This window comes from Protobothrops mucrosquamatus, unplaced genomic scaffold (genome assembly GCF_001527695.2).
Source record: "Protobothrops mucrosquamatus isolate PMUCROS unplaced genomic scaffold, P.Mucros_1.0 scaffold2754, whole genome shotgun sequence".
NCBI lineage: Eukaryota > Metazoa > Chordata > Lepidosauria > Squamata > Viperidae > Protobothrops > Protobothrops mucrosquamatus.
In genome coordinates this window covers 127,207-150,207 of record NW_015388794.1, presented here as the reverse complement: position 1 = coordinate 150,207, position 23,001 = coordinate 127,207, and the positions used below count along the sequence as shown (strand labels likewise).

Sequence of the window (23,001 nt, the reverse complement as noted above, 5' to 3'; positions counted from 1 at the left end):
ATGATAGAAAGGGATGGTGTTAAACTATCTTGCTGAAATGGTAAAGATTTTGGGTATTTGAAGAACTAATTAAATGAATATTTTTTATTAATACGGAGGAGATGGATTGTTTAAGTTTAGAGTTTGGAGTTAGAGATATTAATATTTGTTTACTTGTATTTGAATATTAGCCTAGGTTTGGTTTGGGAAGTCCGGGGGGTGGGGGGATGGGATATAACATTGTGTAATATCTGTGATGTATTTCTTTTTTTTATGATGAAAACAATAAAAAAAATTTATATTGAAAAAAAAAGAAACTTTTCAACAAACTGTCTTGTTCTGAACAACCATACTTCACAACCAATATTTAAAAAAAGTGAAGAAAGGGGATTTTAAAAGCATTTTTACTAGTTCACAGTTACCTTAGGTTTACTTTTATATACTAAATCTAATGTTTTATTGTCAATTTCTGCAATTGTGACATTTTAATTTTATTTTAAAGATTGGACATTTTTGTTAAACTGTTATTGAACATAGTTAAGATTGCAAAAGTCTGTCATGTCCTTGCTAAATTAAATATGTGTCTTACAGGTATGCAAGCCTCTATTTCTGCTGTGCCATTGAAGATCAGGATAATGAGTTAATAACCTTGGAAATAATTCATCGTTATGTAGAATTACTTGATAAATATTTTGGAAGTGTAAGTTATTCCCTGTATTTTTTTTCTAGTTTTTGAAAATCTCAGAGGTAGTTTCATTGGTTCTCAGTGAAAAAGAGAAGTAGCAGAAAGATTTTTCTCTCTGACACTTGAATAAAGCCCATCAATAAAATCAGGATTCCATAAAACAGCATAAAAAGTAGTGGTTACCTGGTGGGACAGAAAGAAACCAGAGAAAATACTATTCTGAATTCTTCTTCAGGGAAATCTCTGTTGTAGGATGAGATATTTTTCTATATTTTCATGGCAGAAAATTTAACATTTTCGAATTTGAAAATATGCAGTGTGTACATTGAAAAAATAGCCTGTTCACAAAATGTCATCAAAATGAGTATGACCAATTACATAACACCAATTTACCAATTTAAATTGGTACCCAGTAGCTCCCTCCAAATCTCCAACGCTTTACCCCTAGGAAACTCTGTGTATTCAAAGAGATTACTGCAAATTTGTTACAGACTGGTGCCTTGCTTTGCAACTCTTTATTTAACTTTTTAATTTAATTTTTTTTTAAAGTTAGATGGCCATGGAGCTTGCGAGCACAGTAATAACCCCATGAATGCTTTTCATTATATCTTGTGGCTAAAGACGATTGAAGGAATAAAGGACATTTTTTTTTTGCAAAGAGGACTAGTTCATAGTTATTCTGCCTGTTGTCTTTAAAATGCTAGTTTACTCATATATTCCTTATTTTCTCCCTTTATTTTGTCCAAAATTGATAATACAAAAATTAATTTACGTAGCACTGTAGGCTACCCAAGATTCTGCAGATGCTGATCAGGCTAACAGTCAAATTAAAAATGCAATATTACCATTAAGATATTAACATCAGTAAATATCAAATAGATGTAATCAATAAATAAACTAATGTATTAAAAATAAATTGCTAATCAATGAGCCATAAATAAGCTAATTAAGGACTGAATGCACAGAAACAAAATACTTTGGCTAGTTTATATGCCAACAGTGTTGCCAGGGTAGTGGTCATTCATAGTTCTGGGAGGGAAGCATTCCATAGATTGTTGCAGATAACTCCTTTTTGGGCATTGCATCTTTCTTTTTTAATATTTTCTAGGTCTGTGAACTTGATATCATCTTTAATTTTGAGAAGGCTTATTTTATTTTGGATGAATTCCTCTTGGGAGGAGAAGTTCAAGAGACCTCCAAGAAAAATGTTCTTAAAGCCATTGAACAGGCAGATCTATTACAAGAGGTATACAATTTTTGTTTCTTTGTTAAAGCACACCACCATGCTGGGCTGATACACATTATTTTTTTTCCATTTCTTCCAAGTTGCCGAAAAGCTTTTAATAACTTCTACCACATAATGCTTTTATTTTTTGTATATTTTATGCTGCTACACAATTGTATTCATATGGATTTAGCCACTTCTCTGTTCAACTTATATTCTGCCTTTTTTAATTAATTGAATGATTGAATAATTTTGTTATACTTGTATGTCTCTTTACTTTTCATTGTTGAAATCCAAAAATTAGATCCTTTTTAAAACACTTGTGGTCATTGCTATTATTAAGTGTTTTTTTTTAAAAAGTCATTTTGTTATAGCTAATGTAATTTGATGAGTAGTAAGTGGATTGGATTGGAACTATATCTGAACTGCTAATTATTCCATAACTTCTAGTTTTTCTGGCATGTAGTGCCTAAAGCCCCTTGGCCTAAAGTGATTTAAAATTTGAACTTGGATGTTAATGTAGTAGCTGAAATATATTTATTTTTTTATTAATTTAGGAAATGTTTTTCCTGTTTATCTAAGTGTGACAGAGAAGTAAATAATGCCTTTTTCATCATTCTTTCATACCTATACTCTTTAAACTATAATATAATAATACTTATATTAATATATTGTTGTAAAATAATTTTGAGTATAGCTGTATCATGTTAGCAAAGTCAGTTTTGTATGTTGCTTTAGGGAAATTGTGCTTGGCTTGCTATGTAAATAGAAACAATTGTTTTTTTTTTTGCTAGCAGTAAATGGGATATGTTAATAGATGTATTTATTTTATTCTGTTCCCTTATATTCTATCCCTGTTATCAGTTGAAATTCTTAATATAGCTATTTAAGAGAAATGCATCTAGTTGTATTTGCTGATAAAATGTAGTTTTCTTGGTAATTAGCCATTCTAGAAGGAACTGATTATTTGAAAGCTTTACTTATTTAAAATATTTAGATATTAATGAAAAAGTGGAAGTTTTTCACATATAAGTTATTAACATAGTGTCTTATCACAGATATTGGCAGGAGAAAAGACAAAAAAATAGCTTGTTTGTCTGCTTCAGGGAAGATGCTCAAGGTATCTTGAAGTAGCTAAGAAAATTTCCTGGTTGCTTCTTCTGAAGAATATTATTGCCGTGAGAATAATCAAGGAAAGGATAGGAGGTCAGGAATTGTTACAAAATTCCCAAGGAATCCCTACTTCTATAGCTCAATGATTTAGAAAGAAGTTAATTATATAATATGCTAACTATAATAAGAAATTTAGTAAAGTAAACTAAATAACAATACTATGTATTATATTCCTTTTAAAAGTCTTCATAGAAGAAAATATCCAAAATATTTTATATGTAAAACCATGACAAATCTCTAGCTTCTGTTCCTGTATAATCTCACAGAAATTAATTGTAGATGCATCTGCTCAAGATGTTTTTAAAGTAATAATATTTGTCATTGAATTCATTTATATACTTAAGAGTTTCGGAACAATACATATTCCTTTTTTACCTGAAGTGTATTTGTAATCACATACTTCCCTTGTAGAGTCTTGAAATGTAATATCTGTATTGGATTTCTACTATATTAATAAGAGACTCTATTAGGTAAGTAGAAAAAAATTTAAATTTAAAAAGTTTAAAATTATTTTAATAAGTATTTAGCTTGATCTCAACTTAATTAATGTTTTTATTCCTTTGCTTATGTAAATAATACGTACATTATATTCAATGACCTCTTCAGTAAAATAAAAGACTTCTTATGCAAAATTAGGCAAAGAGAGTTCAAGCTAACTGATTTATTGAATTCTGCCAAAATACAGGAATCTCCCCAGAATGCTTGTCTTCCCTTGGGAATAGATAGATAAGTTCCCATGGGGTTTGGAGGAGAAGGATCAGTCTTGGATCTCTTATGGCTGCACAACAATTCAAGGCTAATTTCCCCCTTGAATCTTTTTCCCTGCCTGCCTGACTGGACATTTCCCAACAATTTGCTTATCTCACATTTTTCATTAATACTGTACAATCTTCCCTCTTAAGAAATATTTGTTTTTTGACACTATTTGATGGGCTTCATTGCTCATCATTTCATTACAGGGATGACACCTAAATGCCCATCAATAAAGTACAAGCATAAATTAAGAACAATTTTTTTTCTTATTTGGGCATTATTGTCAACAGTATTAGTAATATAATGAAATTAATTTTAAAACGTTATCATCCCTAGTAAGAACTTGTTTAATATGATATTGAAGTGAATATCTTTTTTCACTGCAACTTTATTATGTTAAATTGTATAGCATTGGTTACAGGTTTTTTTTGCCAGGTCTTCAGGTAGACAGTTAACCACTTGCAGAAGCAGGAGTTTTTATAATGCCATGTTTATGCACAAGGTAAAATTCTACTCATATGTACAAATGATTTGTGAATACTTGTTCAAGATAACCCATTAAATTGGCTTTATTTAAAATACTAATGAATATCTGGTTCTGACACACTAATTGTTTTTTGTGAGAAAAGCTGGATTGAAGTCATAATAAAGAGCTGAAAATATGTGAGGAAATAATAAAGAGCTGAAAATATATGAGGACAGTTACAATGGAGGAAACAACAGCTTAGGAAAGTAAGTCTTAACTTGCTTAGTTATTCCTACAAGACTGATACTCTGATAACAGCTGAGGAAAGAAGTACAAGCAATAAACATAGGCATTCTAAGTGCTAAACTTTTTGTATATGCATTTTAGACTCTTATTATTATTCAGGTCACTAGTGATATAGGTTGCCAAACCCAAATCAAATAAAAATATATTTGGTTCAATAAAAATAGTTTTAGTCAAAGTCCTAAATATAATTAGGTTTCTAGACAAATGGAGGAAACTCAGTACCCTCATACCTCGAGCGACATCACTCCCTGCTCATTAAGACACAGGCGGCTCGTTAAGTGCACATGAGGTATCTCAAGGTGGGGAAAGCCATGGGAGGCCTAGTGATGGAACAGGCATCCAAGGCCTCCCCGACCCACTAAAATAACTCATGCTTCCCCCTCCCTTCTTGCTGCACCGGACTCACTTACCTTGAAAATGACCTGGAGCAGTCCTCCGAGGCCTGGATCCAACCTCCGTGAGGCATGCAGAAGCTTCCCCGGCCTGCGTTCCGGGCAGCAACAGCTTGGAGCAGTCCTCCGAGGCCTGGATCCGACCTCTGGAGGCATGCAGAAGCTACCCCCAGCCTATGTTCCGGGCAGCAACAGTTTGGAGCAGTCCTCTGAGGCCTGGATCCGGCCTCCAGAGGCACACAGAAGCCTCCCCTGGCCTCCGTTCCAGGCAGCAAGGTCTTGGAGCAGTCCTCCAAGGCCTGGATCTGATCTCCAGAGGTATGCAGAAGCCTCCCCTGGCCTCCATTCTCATTGGCTTGGAGGAGGCGTCTGAGGCTCTGGGGACAACGGGTTCACTTCCCCCGGCGTGGCGAACTCCCGTGGGCTGGATGCGGGTGCGAGGGGCCTGGCCTCCTCCCTCAGTTGAAGGCTTCGGGTCTGCCCTCAGGCAGAAAGGAGTTGGGGGCAGGAGCAGGAGACAGGCACTGCAAATACCTTTTCCACACAGAAGGAAAGTTTCTGAGGTCTGTGATTTGGTGCAACTTCAAATACTTGTGCGAGATCACGGACTTCAGAAACTTCCATTCTCGGCATGAAAAGCATTCCCAAGCTGACTCTCCTCTCGCCCAAAGGGAAAGAAACAGTGGCAGAGAGGAGTTTTGCAAGGTGAGTCCGGCGCGGCAGGAAGGGAGGGGGAAGCAGTTGTGAGGGGGGGAATAGGGTGAAGGTTGCAGAGCCTCTTCAGTCATTTGTAAGGGTGAATAACTGCCATGATGCTGCAAGATTCATGATTTGGGGACTTGCTCGTAAGCACTAGGGGGTCCTTGTCACGTAACTTCGAACAGGAGCTAAGTGAACCTTCATAATTTGGGGATTACCTGTATTATATCTAATGTAATAATGTTATATCTAATCCAGGGATCTTCAAACTTGGCCCTTTTATGACTTGTGGACTTCAACTCCCAGAATTCCTCAGCCAGACAAGCTGGCTGAGGAATTCTGGGAGTTGAAGTCCACAAGTCATAAAAGGGCCAAGTTTGAAGACCCCTGATCTAATCTCACTAGATTGGTCCATATAAAATTGTGATATTATCACTCTCCTATACTTGTTATTCTAGTTACAGAAAACAGGATAATGTGTAAAACCAGGTAACTGAGAAGAGATATCTATGTTCGGAATTGAGTTATACATGTCTATGTTGTCATAGTTTTCCTCATTTATCTTGTTCCTATCACTGTGATAGCTACATTCAATTGATATAGCAGTGGCATAAAATCAATTTTAGGGATGTAAACATGTTGCTTCCTTATATATATGCTGAATATCTGTTTAAAATAAATTAATTGGGCACCCTGATAGTACCTGATTTTCAGAGAAGTTGTACATCTCTGAACCTCATTCATAATGCAGGAAATAAACATTTCTTTATGTAGAAAAGCTATATAATCTCAATCACAAACTTTGGTTTTAAATTTTAAAACTGTTACCACTCTGCTTCGTTGTTTGGTGTTTCAACTTGAAATTACAGAATTTTTAAAGTATGCCAAGGAGATTGTGCTAGAGCTGTTTCTTTCCATTATTTCTCGTGTTTTACATTGTAGTTTCTAAAGTAAATTTAGATATAGTTTTGATAGACATTTATACAGTAGTTGATAAATAATTGGAGCAGAACCTGTATTTGAGTACACAAACAGTTTGAAGAGGATCTTAAAGGAACCTTGTGGAAGAAAGATGCTGAAATTTTTATTCTCTTGCAGCTTCCTTGTTTGTTTGTTTTTTCCCAATTGGAACTGCACTTTCCATGTTTCTGGATCCATTGTAGGTAGTTCCCGACATATTGCTATGATTGGGACTGGAAGTTTGGTTGCTAAGAGATGTAGTCATTAAACGAATCATCATGTGAGTGGACCTGATTTTACAACCACTTTTACTGCGGTCATTAAACCACAGTTGTTAAGTAAATCACATGATTATTAAGTGAACCATGTGGTCATTAAACAAATCTAGCTTCTTGAGTTGATTTTTCTGTTGGAAGCCAGCTAAGAAGGTCGCAAATTGCAATCACATAACAAAAGACACTGCAGCCATCATAAATGCAAGCCAGTTGCCAAGTGCCTGAATTTTGATCAGGTAATGGAGGTAGCGCGATTGTCATAACTTTGAGGAGGAGTTGTAAGTTGCTTTTCCCAAGACCATAATAACTGCAAACCATCATTAAACAAATGGTTGTAAATCAAGGACTACCTAGGATTGTCTGAAAGGGAATAGGAAGATTCAATCTTCTCTTGCTTGAAGAAAACAATCCTCGTATCCACCCCCTCTTTATATGTGAATGGGGTAGGCAATGAAAAAGAAAGATGTCCCCGCTACTGCTACATTTCCTATAGCTTTTATAAGCAATCCTCTTACTGTTCTGAAAATCAGTACCCTAATTAGGAGTTTGGCAATCCTCTGGAAAAGTGAAGACTCACTGCTTATCATATGGTAAAAGTGAGGTGTATTTGTGTAATACATTCATTTTTCTTCATATTTTCACTAGCTTTGTACTTGTTAATACTCATGCAGAAAACCCTAAAGAGTACTAATATCCACAAACCTATGTGAAGTTGATTATCTTTACACAAACATGTAAAATGCACTATAAAATTTTCAATTGTGCTTAATTTTGTTTGTAGAGCCAGAATGAAGACTGGGGAGGTTTGTCTGAGGATATCTTATGATTAAGAACAATCTAAAGCCTTAGCGCTTTGGCCCCTACCTGTACAATTGGTAACTACCAAATTTACCTTTTGGTGGCATGGATTACATGAGTGCTTTGCAGAGGTTTGCACGTGTAAAAGAACCCTTGTCTGTTAAGCAAGAAAAAAAAACAAAAAGTGATGAGTAATGGACTTATTCTTTGTCATATTTGCTTGACAGAATGGACATTTGCTTTGGATGTTCTGTCTTAACTTTATTTTTCATACTAACAGCATCAATTTTGAAGTGTGTGCTGCATGGTTTTGTTCTAATGATGTTAATCATTTTTGTATGCTGAAAGGGCTTAAAAGACCCCCATATTAGCCAATAAACAGATCACTGATCTTATAAAGTAGTTTAAACTATTTTCTGGAATACAGTATATATCATCACTTGCAGCAGAAAAAAGATGTGTGTTAAATATAGTTCAGTGTGTAAATGAAAAAAGCTGCAGTATTTTATAATTAATACATTAGTGAATTGCTGATATAAATATTTGTCTTAAGGAAAAATGATATACTAGTCCCAATTTATTTCAACATCTGAATTTCTTAAAATGTAATTGTGTAATTGCCATTTTAAATCCCATATTCCACAAAAAAGGGTGCACGAGGAAAAAATAATCATCTAAAAAAATATTTTAGTGTATTTTACATTAAATTTGAATTTCTGTTCCTCTTAAATAATGTGGCTTAAATGCATTAATTAAAACTAACCATACTCAATCCTGCATTTAAAATGTTGATAAAGCAGAAATTATAACCATCAAATAAGCATGTGTATCAATAGATTTTAAATTATAGAACTTTACAAAAATGCTCTTTAATCAACCACAATGGCTTGGATACAAGGTTGCACGATTATACTTGAATGAGTAGCATTTTTCAGGTAAAATTCCCAAGCTTCTGGAATCGTTTTTCCGAAGTTGAAATAAGGACAAAACTTTTAAAATGTTGATAGCAAGTGCTCTAAACGTGACTCTCCATCAAAATCAATAAATTGACATAATAGATTATGTACTGATACAGTATGTGTAATTATGATTTACTGTGACTGTCTCATAAATGTGCATGTTTAAATACACAATTTAACTAAACCTAATTATAATTTTCTAAGTATAATTTTAACTGATTTTATGAAAAGTTGTTTGTGCCTTTCTTCATAGAAATCAATGTCATTTTAAACATATTAATAGGGGTTTAGTTGTGGACTGATAGTATGTACTAAAGAGAGTCTTAAATGTGATCAGCATGTTAACATGAAATTTGCCTCAATACTATCAGCAGTGTTGGTCTCATAGTGATTTAATATTTCATCAAGATTCTGAGGTAGCTTATGTTTTAAAGTTATCCTACCAGATCAGGTTAAGGACAATTTAACAGTCATTTAATTTTGTTAAAAGGTTATCTTATATATTTATAAAATGGACAAAAAGATTCTCGGCTCTGTTCAGATCAGGAGGAATCCTTGTGTGATGACCCAGGGCCCCAAACGGAGGCAAAGCAATTAGCTGGTCAGAACAATTGTCTTTGTAAGCACTGCCAACGTTCACCCAACAGCCCCCACATATGCTGGAACAAGTTCAGTAAAACAGTCAACGAAGTTAAACAGTTCTTTAAAGTAAAGCAGATAACAAACAAAGTATGATCTTTTCAACGCCCAGCTTGCCTGTAACCTGCAAACTGCAAAACTGAGGACAGCAAGGAGAACTCAGCAGGAAACAAACTTGATCCAAAATACAAAGAGTCCAGGTACAAGAGCTCACATCACAAGAGTTTACGTTTGTTCCCGGCAAATGCCCCACCCCATAGCGTCTCCTTAAATCCTACTCCCCAGGTGTGCCTTGTGGAGTGGGGCGTGACGCTCTCCTCCCGAGCAAGTGAGCCTGCCTCCGTTGTTCCCTCTTCCTCTCTGCTCTCCTTGCTCTGGGATCTGGTGGGGAGAGGCCTTGCTCCTCGCCTGAGCTCTGCCTTCCCTGTTCCAAACTTGAAGGGCCCTGGCCTGCTTCAGCCTCCTCCCCACAGTCCTCCGAAGCCACAGACACCCCCTCCTGGGCCTCAACAGGGAACTCCATGTCGTCCTCAGAGTCAGGCTCGGACGGAGGCATGATACCTTGTAAAGTTTTTGCATCCTAAAATATTTCGCTTCTTTTTAATCTCCCATATTAAATTTCCAAGGACACATGTGTTGAAGGATAAAGTCAAATAAATTGAAACAAAAAGGACATGAGCAATATAAGCAAGAGAAATGCCTCCCACTATTAATTCAACATAGAATTTGAAGTAGGCATTGTGACCTATACTGTGACAAGAATATTAATTATTCTGTTTTCTTTTTCTCACATTTTTCCAAGTATCATCAAGGCATATTTGTCAGGAATAGATGGAAGTATTTCAATTTCTTGTTGGATAAATGCCTGCATTTAAAATGTGAAAGCATAGCTTCCTTTTTAAACTCTGAATACTTCCAGTAAGGTCAGAACAGCATTGGAAGTCTTATGGTAATATTAAAATCTTATTTTGAAATCATTGTTTTGCACACCCCTCATAATAATTACTTTACTTACATTTTATATTTTTCCTAGTGAGTAAGAACATTTATAATGGATAATTTAACTTCTGTCCATGATAACTGAGCTTAATGTGTTGAATTATTTATTTTAATTAAGGAAATTTTATTTGACTTCATGAGATTACTTTATTAAAACTAGAACTACAAACAGTAATCTGACCTAGTAAAAAGTGTAGTACTGTAGAGATGACTAAAATTTATTACAGTCATGGATCGGCATTAAGGTACAGAATTATTTGGTTAGCAAAGAATACAAGAAAACAAGTAACTGCACCTTCTTCACAGCTATTTTATGCTTTTTCCACATATGGCTTTTGTAAGAATATAATTAAATAGGCTTTTTTAGCTTCCTTTTTTCTCAACAGAGATATAAAAGTAACTATAAGTGTTCTAGAACAGCCTGCTTGATAAAGTTAAGAATGCAAAACTTAGTTCATGGTGTTGCTAATTAAATAAAACAAAGATGTAGAAGGCTGCACGAGCAGGCCTTATATACATTCACATTTCTATAGAAGACATATTCATCTGGCCTAATTGCCCATGGAATTAGTTAATTCAAATACAGAATTCACTCCCATCATCTTGAGGGTTATTAAAAACCATGCCTTTTCCATTGGTGTTTCTCAATTGCTCCAACAAGTTGATTTCCAAGATGACTTATAGAGTTCAACTGTCTCTGAAAGTATATTATTTATCCCACATTTTAACATAGGCCCCTGCACAATACTTACTTAGATGCTCTTCACTTCACTACATTTTTAATGAAGGAGAGGTTATGAAATTAGTTTCTTCAGGTTTAAAATAAGAGCCTTAACTCTAAGCTTGTCATATTTGTAGCTATTTGTATTTATTATATATAGTACCTAGAAACTTGGGGTATTTCATTAAGAATAAAACTGCATATTTTTACTGCCCAAACGTAGGGTTTTGCAATTTTCTGATTGAATGTATTTTATTTATTTATTTATTATTTATTTATTATTTTGATTTATATCCCGCCCTTCTCCCGACGGGACTTAGGGCGGCTCACAACCTATTTAAAAACAAAAACATACCCACAATCCCCACCGAATAAAACCAATGAAAAGCCAAATATTTAACGTTGTGATTTCCTGTTTAAAATTTCCTTAAAAATAAACCCGATTTAAAATCCTCTCTAGGCCAGGCCCGCTTGCTGGAAAAGCCATGTCTTGAGGGCGCGGCGGAAAGTAGAGAGATTTTGCTGGTTTCCACCCATTGTTCCTACTTTTCAAGATCTTTTTGAATCTTTATGTTATCATTTGTTTGTTATGTGTCCTAACTTTGCTTCATCTATTCATGTGATAAATATATGTTTTAACCCTTCATTCAAGCACTTTTATATATGTAGAACAACTCGGCGGTAGACTGCAGCTTTGTAGTATGCCACCTGATACTTGTTTCCATCTTAATATGAAGTCATTAATGTAATATGATTGTTCAGCTAGCTGTCTATATTTTACTTATTTATCCTGTCTTTATTATTTTTTATAAATAACTCAAGATGGCAAACGTACCTAATACTCCTCCCTCCTGCTATTTTCCCCTCAACAATAACCCTGTGTGGTGAGTTGGGCTGAAAATGACCTATGCTGGTACTGTTTATAATCATAGCATGTCCTGATCACATTTTGTCTCTTTATTATCATTCTCTACTAGAATCTCATGGAAGACTTTGTTGAATACTTTTCTAAAGGCAGGGTGTGCTGTGTCCACTATGTTTCTATGCTAATTGAATTGGTCACTCTTAAAAAAAAGGAAAAAGTCAAGACATTCATCAGGATGGTATAGCATGATTTATTCTCATTAAACTTGTGTTAGCTCCTGCTTACAAACCAACTGCTGAATAATCTGTTTCTCACTTTTGTCCTGTATTATTGTCAAGCTGTCTGGTCTCTAGTTACCAGTTATCTTTTTGAAGATATTTATAGCCAATTTCTTTAGTTGTCACACCTTTTTTGGGGGGTCTGACAATTAAACAAAGTAGGAATAGAGGAACTCTGCCCTCTTCTTGCTATAATTGGAATAGTACGCAAGTGTTCTTGGGGCTGTCCTTTGGCCTGGTGATTTCTGACCATGGGTTGCTCCCTAATACTACTTTAAGCTTGTAGAGATTGACTCTCCTCAAATTTAGTGTGCATGTATTGTGCTCTAGTTTCTCTTTCTACAATATCTTGAGCCTCCTGGAATTATGATCACTTCCTCCCATAATTCTTACTGCTTTTATCTTGTCCACTAATTCTCTGTTGGTTTGGAATAGATCTGAAAAAGCAAAACAGAGACCACTGGGGGATTCTTGACAACTTATAATCTCTCTCTGAAAGTTCTGAAATAAAATAATGATAAGGCAGTGAGATATCTGCAATTTTCTTGGCAAGATTTCACAAGTGGCTTGCCATTGCCTTCTTTCTAACTGTGAGAGTGACCAGCCAAAAGTCACCCAGCTGTATTTAGGCCTCAGGGTCTCCTGGTTTCTTGCCTAGTGCTTTAATCTCTTGGCTTTCAAGTGTATAAAAAGGCAAGTGGAGCTCAGAGGTCACATCCCTCCTTGCTTTTTACAATTTTTGAACTGACAGTGTTACAGTGAAATAAAAGAATAATCGAAGAATTCCATCAGAATAAAATTCAAAATGTTTTGAGTATTCTGACCATAAGAACAATGAGAATTCAAGACAAGCTTGTTGTTCTCTTGCTTTGATTCAAGCACTAGAGGAGGTAGCTGTTCATTCTGGTCCATTTTTCAAAACAGTTGGTCAATAGGGTAATTCTTAATTGTGACATATTTTAAAATTTCATTGCTTCTAAGTAAAAGCAGCAAATGACTTGGTTATGCAAAAAGCTCTTAGCAGTGGGTTGTCATAAGAAATAACTTTCTCAGGAACGACTATTTATAAACCAACTTTATAAATCATCTTGTTAGTTTAAAAGTCTTGATGCTTTTAAGGAATGTCTCAAGAGCTGATTTCTTTTCATTCTATCCTTTCTTGGAAACTCCTACATATCTGTTTTGTAAGTCCAAAATAAGAAAACTTGTCCAAGTTACTTTTCTAAATTGGAATCTATACATCCAAGTCACCATTTTGATTTATTATTTGTGTGCTCCTTTAGCTATTAAAACATCTATTGGTTTCATTTGTAAATTCTGTATAACATCTTTGTCAAATTTTTTTTGTTTGTGTGCCACCTCTCCCGTTAGATCCTTCTTGTATCCTGTCATTTTAAACCCATATCCAAAACATCCCGATTCTCAGTTGCATCTTCTTCTATTTCCTCTTTTGAATCCATTTTATACTATTGGATAATCTAAAAAGAAAATTCTGAATATATTGTTGCCAAATATCCTTGAATTCCTCCAGAATTAAAATACTTCTTTCTATTCTGTAATAGAAGGTCTTTTTCTTTAATTATAACCTTTCTAGTTGCTTCTAGTAACCAACCACCAAGGTCTCCTTTTTCATGCTTTTCCCAATCCACAAAATTTTCCCAGGGAAAGATTTCTTGCACTTAAAATTCAAAATCTTCATATATTTTAATAGGATTTTAAATTAACCACAGAAATATTTTTATAATTATTTCATAATCTTATTTTGAGTTAATCTGGATCCTTAGTCCATTTAAAACCTTTCCAAAATTAGCATTCCAATTATGTTTTTGCTGCTTTGTTTCAAATAACAAAGTTTTTAAGTTCTTACTTAAAACTTACATGAACCTTCTATATCTGAGGATTGAAGAAAGAGCACCTAGTGTAATAAAATTTGTTCTTCTGAAGGCTCTTAATATCCATAAAACAATTTTCAAACCATTTCCAGTGAAAGTAATTAAGGAAGGTGAATCCAGTGTCTCTTGAACATTCTGAACCATGGCTTGGGCAAAACCGACTCTCCTGGCTCCCAGAATTCTAAAACCTACTGGAGACTGCTCTTTTATAGTCTTGTTGCAGGAAAACACTATGGGCATCCCAAATTCTCTCTCTAATCCAGAAAGGAGTTTGGGGAGGAATTGGCTCCTTTTTCCACTGTGGTTGTGGGCTATGCTCTTGCAAAGTTGTCTTCAGTTCACCATGCCCCTTGGAATATTTTCAAATGGCAGCTTCCCTTGTTCTGATTCCAAAAAGGAACTTTAGTTTCAAATCCTATTTTATTGTTTATAAATTTTATATATATTTCTATTGTTTATATTTATTATATATGCAATCTCCATCTTTATTATTTTAATAAATGATACAAGGTGATAAATATACCTAATACTCCTTCCTCTTTTCCCCATAGTAACAAGTCTCTGAGAGAGAATGACTGGCCTAAGCCAGCTTTCATGCCTAAAGTGGGACTAGAACTCAGCCTCCTGGTTTCTAGCTAGAAAGACGCTAAAGGTTGCACGAGTTTGATTTTTAGCAGATAAAATTGAGAATTGTTCAATTTTGATTACACATGATGCAGATAATTTATTTTCAGTTTTGAACCATTCCATAGAAAGGTTTCACCTACAATTTTTAATATTTTCATAAAACAAATTAAGAATAATATAAATGAATACATTAATCACCAAATGGTGTTATTTAACTACTTTTAGTTAAAAACCTGAGCATCCATGAAGTGAAAATCCATATTAAGGCGATGTAGTTACTAGGCCAAGTAGGTAAACTGAAGGAAAAAAAATGTATTCCTGCTGTACCAGTTTATAAGCATTGAAAGAATGTGGAGAAGACTGCACATAAGCAAATTAGGCAGGTGGAGAATATTTAATTTTATGAATTTGGATATATTAATCACAATGTATTGGGGAGGACAAAGATAATTGAATATTTATGTTCATATGATGTCTGGGAAAATGTACTTTTACAATTTGCCAAGTTAACAGAAATTTATAACATGTTCTCCATTGAATGAATTAATCTCAGGGTATCTGTTTTAGCACAACTTTCTATTTCATTATTTTCCGGGAAACCTATATTTCTGAGGTAGACTTATAGAAATATTCATAGTTAGCATTAGATATTGATTATTATGCTTGAAAACCTGCACATTCTTATATAGAGAAAAAAAGATAAAGTATCTATAGTTGTTTGTAGAACTAGGTTTATGAATGGTGTAATTATTTTGCTCCTAAGATAAGCATGAAAAAATGTAGGAAATTAATGATGCCAGTTCTCCATCCCTGGGTAGTTGGATTAACAGCTAGCTGGCCTGGAATGTTAATATAGGTAGTTTTAAAACAGCTTAAAAAGAATGAATTTATTGTTATGATTGCAGCCCTTAAAATATGATTTATAATTGCACCATTGAAGAAAAATGAAATTTGGACATAAATTAATTGTGGTCTACATACATTGCCATAAAATTCAGTAATTGTACAATTGGATATTGATACATCGGAAACATCTTTGAAATAGCTTGTTTGAAGTGTAAAGTGCATATGCATTCTATTTTCTCTAATTAAATATACTGCTGTGCAAAAAATGATGGATGTTTGGCAGTAACTGTGTACACATCAATCCTTACAAACTTAGTTTAAAGCAAACCACCCAGGATATTAAATATAGTTTGTTAAATCATCCATTACAATAAAAATATCTTAAACCTTTATCATTATTATTACATAATTCCAAAGATCAGAATAGAGAAGAATGGAAGTAATAGAAATCCATTTGTTTTATTAAATGCATGCTAACTTCTGTACTATTTATAAAGAATATACATTTCTTTTATAGCCACGTCATGAATACTTTAATGTCCCAGTATATTAAATGACTTCATTCATCATGCACACAGAAAGGCATTAGACCTGGCTTTCTCATGGCAGAACGTTTTTCCTCAGCTTGGTGAATCCAATCATCTTGAACAAATTAGTGTATATCACAGTTGTGTGTTTTGTTTTAGCTGTTTGTATTTTTCCTTGTCCTGCCATTTGCAATGTTTGTTTTTCTTCATATGTTTTGTCAGCATGCTGTAATTTTGTTGTTAAACTATTTAAATTTATCTCATTAGCACTTGACATAGCATGTAAAACTCCAGCTTGAAATACTTTGCTTAGCCTCACTCTATCATTTGAACATTTAACCCAATTCAATATATATATAAATCTAATTTATGCAGCTAGCACATAGAAATCAACTGATATTAACGTATACATTTTATCCCACTAAACAAAATGTTTTCTAAATAGCACCTTCTACACTTATCATGAAAAACAATCCTGAAGGCCACAAATTGTTATACATATATATTAAACAGATTTGCTTCACTGCTAACTAAGTTTAAAAAATAAGTACATTGATCTTGTATTCTCTAAACTATGCATAAGGTATTCCTTCTGCATGCAAAGTCTTTTTTTCATTAATTTCAATATTTTAGAGTAGACTTATGTGGATATCTTCAGTGCATGAATGGAGCTGATCCAAATGTTACAATAGCAATAAAAATGTTCATAAATGTATAAAAGCAACTACCAACGTATATGACTAAAAAAACCCTCCTGATTTCATTTTAAAACAAAAAGTCATAATAAAAAGGGAGACATGACTACTGTTACAAAGTTAGGCTTTCAAAATGGCTGTTAAAAAAATAGAAAATTGTTTCTGCAATATGATTAAATACAGATACAGCATACTAGAGAGAGTCATTATTTCGAACACGGGATTAACGTCATTTTCCATTACCTCTGGGAAGCATGCAAGAAGCATTTATATTGCAGATCTCTCTCTCCCTCACTGTGAATGTATATGGTTTTGCTTCTGTGAATGTACATGGTAAATGCTGCTTTGCATTCTTTTAATGTCTGGCTCTTCAAACTGCTGCAAATGGAGTGCTGATGATGGTGCAGTATTGTTGCACCTTTATGTATGCTTGTAAATTTATCTGCATGCTTGTAAATTACTATGAATTTTTTGGGGCATGTCTGTAATAAACTATTGCATGCACTTCTCATGTGACTGGCTTTTTCCCCCCTCCATTTCTTTGCTGTGAAATAATTCATATTTGTGGAATTTACCTTAATTCTGATTTGCAGACATAACATATGAAATCCTTCTGATAAAAGATTAAACTTTGCTATTTCTAAATAGTTGCACATTCACAAAGAGCTATTGTTTATACACCTTGAATGGTACAGCTACTTTCCCCAAGTAGTATTTGAGATGCGGACTTATTAAGGGTATGCTGTACATAGTACATTATTAGAAGTATAAAACACATTTTTTAAAAATACTATGATACAAAAATGCATACAGTAATAAGGGTATGCAGGTTCTTATTAGAAAATATAGTATATCTTCATTATATTATGCTGGCCTATGACCATAATAAAGATTTAATTTGATTTAGACTTCACATAAAAAGATCTATTAGTGCAGGTGAAATCCAGTTGTATTTCATTTATCGAATTACAGCTCTAACTTTCATGAGAAATTGCCAGAATCAAGTGGCAACCTTCTTGAAAGGGAGCCATTGTGGTAATCTTTCCTTCTCTAAATCAATCTTGTTTTTGGAAGTTTGCATAATGAATGAGGATGCAATCCCTGGTAGTGAATCTGCTGAATGATGAATCTTCAGAATCATGAATCTAATAAAAACTTATTTTTCATAACAAAATGAGTTCAATCCTCTATATAAAATTTATATATGTCTGCAGAGAACAATATCTGCTAGTTACTAATACAATTCAGAGGTGTTACAATAGTGCCTTCATTTTGGGAATTCAGAATTTGTTTTAATTAATTTATATCTGCCTTTACTATTTTTTAAATAACTCAAGATGGCAAACATATCCAACATACCTCCACTTCATATTTTCCCCACAGCAAAAATTGTGACCCTGACTGAACTGTTCAGATTTCGTTGTTTGTTTGTTTGTTTATTTATTTATTTATTTATATCTGCTTTTACTATTTTTAAATAACTCAAGATGGCAAACATATCCAACTTACCTCCACTTCATATTTTCCCCACAGCGAAAATTGTGAGGTGATTGAATTGAACTAAAAGAGTATCTGGCCCAAAGTCATCCTGCTGGCTTTTATGGCTAAGGCAGGACTTGAACTCACAATGTTTCAATTTCTAGCCTGGTGTCTTACCCACTAGACCAGGGGTAGGCAGCCTTGGCTCTTTTATGACTTGTGGATTTCAATTCCCAGAATTCCTGAGCCAGCATGGCTCAGCTCGGAAACCTCTCTTTCCCCTCAGCATGGCTGGCTCAGGAATTCTGGGAGTTGAAGTCCACGAGTCATAAAAGCCAAGGTTGCCTACCCCTGCACTAGACCAAACAGGCTTTCATGTTCCTGTATATTTGTTACATTTATGTGGAAATATTGCTAAAATTCTGATTTTCTTTCTTTTTGGCTATACCTTTTTTAGGATGCTAAAGTAAGTGTTTTTATACAAAAATTACTGGCTGTGCTTTGTGTACATTGATATAAGGAAAATATAACTTGCTTTGACATTTTATTTGAAATTGAACATTTAAAACAATCATTAATTTCACTAGCATAGAAATAACATTTTAATTGGCCTTTACAATTATTCTCTAAAGATTTTATCCATATTTGTTAAATATCTACAATTAATTTTATCTAAAATACTATTTCTTTGGTTGAATCCCTTAATCAGGTCAAACATTCACACTTATCAAAGTGGCTAGTGCCTGTGGGAGTTGTTCAACTTTATGTAGGTTGCTTTCTCTCTTTTATGGTACACCAAAGCATTTCACATAATAGAAACTGTTTCCAGTCTAATCAGTTGACTAAGGAAAGGAGGGAAGAATTACAGGAAATGGGGAGTATCAATTACAGTTATTTAAAAAAAGGTGAGATGTAACTTCCTGAAATTCATTAATTCTTAATATATCTAGCTTGGCAGAAGCAAAAAAAAAAATCTGTTAATTGTCTATTTTTTCTCTCCACAGGAAGCAGAGACCCCTCGTAGTGTTCTTGAAGAGATTGGACTGACATAAATCTTTTTTGATGTCTTTACAGTGTCCCATATAAGTGTAAATGTTCACTGCCTCCATTTAATGTTAGCTAATGGTATTATGATGCTATTTGTCAGTATTATTGTTCTGCTAAGCTACTTATATTCAGGTTTATGAGAAAAAGAATATTTATTATAAAGTTTAAAAAGGGAGCAAAGTTTTTAAATTGGGGAAGGGGATTTCACAGCAATTTAAGCCACATTAGTTTTAAAGTATTGAGTTATGACAATTTTAGTAATTATTTTTTGTGAATTACTTTGTTAAAACACAATGTATCCAATACTATAGATTGTGTTATATCCTGAAAACTATTACATGTGGTGAAATGTGTTAACAAAAGAACTTGGTTTTGTATAGCCAAAGACTTTTATTAAGTCATTTTAGGTTGTCACAGATGATTAAACAAGTATTTATAGCTGTTTTATTTATACCAAAGAATTATATCAAGATCTGCAAGTCAAACTGTTGTAAGCTGTCATGGCAGATTCATTTCTAAGAATTCAGTTATAAACATTATAACAATTCCTTGGAATGAAATTCTAATTTGATTTAATATTTTGCAAAGGGAATGTAAATTGAAATTATATAAAGTGTGTTACTTTTTATAAGCGTAAGTACTGAAATAGTCTTTTCAAAAGGATAAATTCAGATATCATTGAAACACATTTGACAAAAAGGAATTGTTAGAAAATATCTACTTGTTACCAGTATTGTCTGCTGTGTTTTTGAAGTCAATCTGAACAGGTACATTACTAATTGTAGCTGCCCATTAATATTATTCCACCATAGATTCTAGATTTAATCATAGTGCATTGTGGACACAGCAGAGAAGCAAACCTTACAACATGCCTTTGCTCAGCTTGTTTAGTTTTGACTACCATGGTATGCATATGCACATTTCTATGGTGTAGTACATATCAAACAAAATAGAACTTTTAAATATGCATAGGATCAGACTGCATGGATATTACAAAGCAATAGTTTGTTATCCTCATGTGCATTTTGCTAAATATTCTGTAATGTGTTTGAAGCAAATTTTGTTCAGAGCATTTTATTTCTGGAAGTAGGTTGCTTTACATATATTTGTGTGTGTGGGTACATAGACTTCTTCTATTAAATTGCCTTCTAGTGCATCAATTTGCTATAATTGATATTCTCAAATATTGTAAGGCATTAATATAAGTAATGTTACATCAGAAAGATTATTATATCATACTGAGTCCAATAGAAGCGTTATGGAATTAGTAAAGATTACATGAAGTACATACACTGGAGTCCTATGTTTAACTTAACGGGAACTGGAAGAATGAAGTTCACATGGCATTAGAATGGTCCATTTGCTATCTGTGAGGTTGAAATTGGGTGGAATTACTTGACATTTTAAAATATCAAAAACAATTTTTATGCATTCAAACCGTGTTTAAGGTCTGCACTGTTGCCTTGTGTGTTTGTTTAAAAAAGCATTGTGATGTAAAATAAGCTGTGTAATATATCACACTGGTTTAGTTGTAATAAATGTCCATTTTTACTCTTACTGTGCCTGTGTATTCAAAAACTTACGGAATATTTGTGTCAGCACACTACTTTACTAAATAGTCCAAAATACTAATATTGCCTTATTTTAAAGGTAAGTTATTCAAACATTATATAAATCATTGTAGGCGTAAGTTAACAGCCAATTTCTTTAAAAAGTAATGGGGCTGCTCAACGTCAGCTCATTTCTGTTATGCCAGTGCATGGAAGTAATCTGTAGCCATTTGCAATGATAAATATATGGACTCTATATGTATTATACAGCTTTACATATTTGGAAATAAAGCAATGTTAAACTTAACTGATACCAGTTTCTGAAAACAAGTACAAAATTGCCAACTAAGATCCATGTTAGTCTATGGTAGTCAAACGAGTTTTGTAACACCTCTTGAAATTTTATTATAAACTTTTGTGAGCTACAGGTCACTTCATTGATAATAGAGTAGCTTAACTGATAAAGGATTTAAATGCATAGGAATACGGCAATCAATAAAAATGTAGGTGCAAATCGCAAAGTCTATGTCTTAGAAGAAAAATTGTTAAAGTCTTATGCCACATTCTGATTTTCTACAGTTTATAGTTTTATAGTCCTATGATAGACTGAACTATACTTATTTAGAAAAAATGTTGCAATATATAGGAATGGTTGCTGAAATTGGGTATGTCTAGTTCAGGGGCAGGCAACCCAAAACACTCGAAGAGCCATTTGGACCCGTTTCCCACCGAAAACAAAACACTGGGAGCCGCAAAACCCTTTTGACATCTAAAATGAAGATAACGCTGCATATATCCTTATATATATTCTTATATATATATATGCAGTGTTATCTTCATTTTAGATGTCAAAAGGGTCTCCCTCCCCTCTTTCTGCCCTTGGTCTGCCAGTCCTCTTCCCCCACTCAGTATGTGTGTGTGTGTGTGTGTGTGTGTGTGAGAGAGAGAGAGGCACTTGTGCTTCCTCTCTCCCTTTCCTCTTTCAATCTTTCTCTTTCCTCTCCCTTTCTCTCCCTCTTTTTCCTCTCCCTTTCTCTTTCCTCTTTCCTTTCCCTCTTTCTTTCCTCTCCCTCTTTCCTTTCCCTCTTTCTCTTTCCTCTCCCTTTCCTTTCCCTCTCCTCTCCCCCTTCTCTCTCTTTCCTCTCTTTCCTCTCCCTCTTTCTTTTTCTTCTCTCCCCCTCTCTCTTCTCTCTCTCTTCTTTCTTCTCTGTCTCTCCTTCTGGAGAAGAAAACTTTATCCAGATATCATTTAGACGTGACTCTCTCATAAACATAGTGTGAAATCCTTGCCTGAGAAAGAGAGGGAGACACAGAGAGAGGCTGGGTCTCCACTGAGCGTTATCTCTTCGGTAGCATTACTGGGCCCTATCCACCTTTTTTCATCGGCTCCTGATAGATATGACAGCCGAGAGGGGGGTCTGCTTTGTCTTAGGACTGGTGGAAGGGAAAAGGTGGGCTTTGGGGCTCCTGCCAAGGCCACACGTGAGCCCCCCACCCCGGGGGCTGACAATGTTGGTTCTGTCTGCAAGAGAAAATAGCTCTGGACAAGATCAGTTTTCAGCCGTTTGCGGGAGCTTTTTCCATTCTGCAGGCCCAGCCGAGCAAGCGGCTCTTTGGCAGATAATCCACCTGCGACCAACAGCCTGGCAGTAGGATGGGATGGATGTCCCCCCCACTCCCCAATTAGCATTCTCCCTGCTTAACCAAAAATGGACACAGGCAGTATCATCGGCTTAACAACCAAAGAAGCGTGGCTGGCTCAGCGGCCCTGGGAGCAGCCCGGGGACGGCCCAGGGAGCGATCCTCCTGCCAGCAGCCGGGACTGCCGGCCGGCCCAGGGAGACGCGCGGCCGGCTCGGCCCAGGGAGCAGCCCGGGGACGGCCCAGGAAGCGATGCTCCCGCCGGCCGCCGGCCNGGAGCGACGCATGGCTGGCTTGGCTGCCCAGGGATGGCCCAGGAAGCAATGCCGCCGCCCAGCCGGGACTGCCGCCCAGCCCGGGGCGACGCCTGCCCAGCTCAGCGGCCCGGGGACGGCCCAGGAAGCGATGCTCCCACTGGCCAACGGCCCAGCCGGGACTGCTGCCCGGTCCGGGGAGACGCGTGGCCGGCTTGGTTGCCCCTTTGCCTGGGTACAGGTAAGCTGGGGGGGTGCACAACCTGCCCTG

At 35.2% G+C, this 23,001-nt stretch overlaps 1 protein-coding gene across 3 annotated transcripts in view; it reads left to right on the top strand.

Moving 5' to 3' along the window:
• AP1S2 (adaptor related protein complex 1 subunit sigma 2) overlaps positions 1-19,984 on the top strand; it is a 29,389-nt gene extending 9,405 nt beyond the window's left edge. Inside the window, exons 3-6 of one of the 3 annotated variants that reach the window (XM_015825679.1) lie at positions 571-679; positions 1,773-1,910; positions 7,695-7,788; positions 19,243-19,320. In XM_015825679.1, coding sequence (XP_015681165.1) covers positions 571-679; positions 1,773-1,910; positions 7,695-7,739 — 292 coding nt within the window. In that variant the 3' untranslated portion in view covers positions 7,740-7,788; positions 19,243-19,320. Of the gene's footprint in view, positions 1-570; positions 680-1,772; positions 1,911-7,694; positions 7,789-16,054; positions 17,268-19,242 lie in introns of those variants that run through there. The other 2 variants (XM_015825678.1, XM_015825680.1) reach the window with 2 other exon arrangements.
• Positions 19,985-23,001: the final 3,017 nt, after the last annotated feature.